At 38.5% G+C, this 2,946-nt stretch overlaps 1 protein-coding gene across 1 annotated transcript; it reads left to right on the top strand.

Annotated features, from left to right (window-relative positions):
• Positions 1–467: 467 nt before the first annotated feature.
• On the top strand, positions 468–1,620 carry Tsp_13715 (conserved hypothetical protein). Its single transcript, XM_003367172.1, has 2 exons — positions 468–1,217; positions 1,312–1,620. The coding sequence occupies exons 1-2, from the start codon at positions 468–470 to the stop codon at positions 1,618–1,620; spliced, it is 1,059 nt and encodes a 352-aa protein (XP_003367220.1).
• Positions 1,621–2,946: the final 1,326 nt, after the last annotated feature.

The following is a 2,946-nucleotide window of genomic DNA, read 5'->3' as shown; positions in this document are numbered from 1 at the left end:
GACCAATAATATAATAGTTCTAATTTGCATTTTTCTTGGCCGTTTGTTTGCAGCATATAAGGTGATGCATTCATATTAAATTATAGGTAGTTTAGTTTTTTAGGTTGATAAATAGCCCAATGGTTCATCATCTTCCTACATGAGAAATGGATGTTGATCAAATTTTCAGTCATTTTGAGAGAGTTCATGAGGAACAAGAGAATTAATTGGGCAGAAATGAATCGGTCAGAAGAGTTGTGGGTAGTGCGAATCAGCTGACTTCTGAAATTGGTTGGCAACCGGAAGAAATGTTGAAATTGGGCATGAAAGCTGCCCTGGAATATGCTGTTCAAGAGTTCAGCACGGTGCAGTGGTTGGCCCAGCACTTGAAACATTTAATCCAGTAGTATTTTTGGTTATTATCCATGTTGATAAATGTGAATTTTATTTAAAATGGGATTTTTTCAAAAAAAAAAAAAGATTGTGGAATGACGCCCCCCATGTTAGAAAAGAGAAGCGAAACTAGAAAAGAGTTGCTCATGGCTGTGGAAGAGGATCTCTCATATTTGCCCAAAGCTTCACCGTACTGTGGGTTGAAGAAGAAGAAAAAGAAATATCCCGTAGTTAGAGGTGTAGGTGGAATATTGGAGAGGTTGAGAAAAGAAGCGAACGATGCGGCACAGTTGTCGACCAAAATGGAATTGAAACAAGAAAATGGAAGAAAAAAGCAGCAGCAGCAGCAACAACACTTGGTTTTTGCTGCAAGTGCAAAGTCTGCCGCCGTTAAAAATGGCGAGACTTCATCCACCACCACCACCACCACCAAATCGGCACGTCATCGTCATGCATCACTTTCTTCAAAAGAATCTGGTGAAGCGTCGAGTTCGTCAGAAGATGAAGCACAAGAATGGAATACTGTGAATGCGAAATTCCACAACAACAACAACAACAACAACAGTAGGCCAGTGCATAATGCAAAAAACGACATCCCGTCGTTCCACCAGTACTACAATCCAATGGTGCAGGCAGCGGACGCGCCGCCTGATTTGGCTTACAATCATTTCGTTGGTCACACATTTCCAGATACCTCAGCACATTTGATACCGATGATGACTCGCCTTATGCCAATGTTTTTGCAATTTTTACAACAGCAGAACTTTCAAATGCCTCTCACCACCACCACCAACAACAACAGCAACATTGCACAACAGCAACAACTTTATCAACAATTGCAAATGGTAAATTTGGCTTCATATAATTAATATGAACGATCTGTGTGTGATCGTATAATTAATTTGAAAAGAGAACATTAATTATTGATTGTAAATTTAGTTTTTTCAACAAGTTGGTTTTGGAAATGCACGTCCACCAGCTCCAGTTCGTCAGCCGTTGAATTTGGGTTTTCGATATCCAATACCGCAGCAGCAACAGCAGCAGCAGCAACCACAACAACAGCAGGCGAACATGTTCGATCGATCTGCTGCTGTTGCTGCTAATGCTCATATCAATGCTTACGGTTCAAATCGATCTATCATACCGCCAAGACCATCACTGACCGGCATTCATTCACAGGCCGCATTTGTTCACAGGTACAGTTCAGCGTTTGCTCCAATGTCATCGTACACTCATGGGCGTCATTGATGCCCAACAGAAAAAAAAAGAATTATTTGGTTCGTATATCGTGACTTATATTATTTTCCTCTTTTTTATTCGTTTTATACTACAGTGCGTTTATTTTTTCATATTTTTGTTTGTGTAAATGAAATTTCTCCTTTTATATATTGTAATAAATGAGTGGATTTTGTTTCGGTCGAATGATATTTGAGTGACAAGCGACAATAAGCCACAGTTTGGAAATTTATTTTGAAAGCAACAAATGGGGTGTGGCGTGGGGTGGGGGTGATTCAGCAACTTATTTTAGGAAGTGTTCAATTTCTACTGCTGCTGCATGTGTTCCAAATGATGATTACACAAATATCTCTGCAGTATCGTTTCTGTATATAAGAATTTGTATTATATTTTTTTAAAAAAATCTTTAATTTTTCTTTAAATTGTTTATAACAATGATGATGATAATAATAATAATTATAATAAATGGATATTATTCCCGTTTTATTATAATGGTTTCAAGCCAGCCGACATTGCGTAGTCTAACAGTGGTTGATGTGGACATTCGGCTTGGCAGAATCGGTCGAAACGGTCGATGACCGTTTGGAAAAAGGACATGGCAACGACGAAGCTACGCATTGAATCTCTGCGAATCATTTCCGGTGTGTTTGCTTGCAAACGTTGATCAAGTTTTCTCGAACCGGCAACGAACACCGGCGCATTTATCGAACGCATCTTCCACAACTGGCAAATATTTTTTTAAACTGAAAAGAATGCACAGATATACCCATATATATATATTATGGTATTGTCTATTATTTATTGATATTTAGTTACTTCATTTTTTTGTTATTTTTCATCTGTTCCGCTTGTTGAATCGTAACGATTATTGAATTTGAAGACAACGTTTTGGCTAGATAATTATTTTTCATCTGCTATTGCTTATCTGGAACTCACTTTGTAACTAATGGACCGCCATATCTGGGCATCTACCATGTTTCCATCCCTGCCCTGTTTCCACCATTCGCGGGAATTGAACCGAGCATCATCTTTTCGTTAAAAATACTACGATGCTGATTCAGAATGTGTATGCATCTAAAATCGGTTATAGATCCGTCCATGTCACCCAAGCTATGCCAACAATTCGACTACACACCATACGCAATTGCCTTACCTTTTCACTATAGCCGCCTAAAAATGAGTTCTGCATACCTGTGAAGACAGAAAAATCATGCACACATTGTCAACTAGTTCTGATTTGCTACTGCAAATTGTCAACATTGCAACTTAGTAAAAATTCAAATGTCACATCCTGCCCGAGTGGAACTATTAACAATGTCGATGAAAGCTATATTTACT

The sequence above is a fragment of the Trichinella spiralis genome (assembly GCF_000181795.1).
Source record: "Trichinella spiralis strain ISS 195 chromosome Unknown Scfld4710, whole genome shotgun sequence".
Taxonomy (NCBI): domain Eukaryota; kingdom Metazoa; phylum Nematoda; class Enoplea; order Trichinellida; family Trichinellidae; genus Trichinella; species Trichinella spiralis.
The sequence above is the reverse complement of the archived record's forward strand: the minus strand, read 5'-3'. Positions and strand labels throughout refer to the sequence as shown.

What these genes read in the sequence shown, in the direction of transcription:
- Tsp_13715 (XM_003367172.1), top strand. Translation starts at nt 468, where the DNA reads ATGACGCCCCCCATGTTAGAAAAGAGAAGCGAAACTAGAAAAGAGTTG. An exon ending in TTTATCAACAATTGCAAATG is followed by an intron (nt 1,218 to 1,311) that starts GTAAATTTGGCT and finishes TTGTAAATTTAG; the next exon opens with TTTTTTCAACAAGTTGGTTT.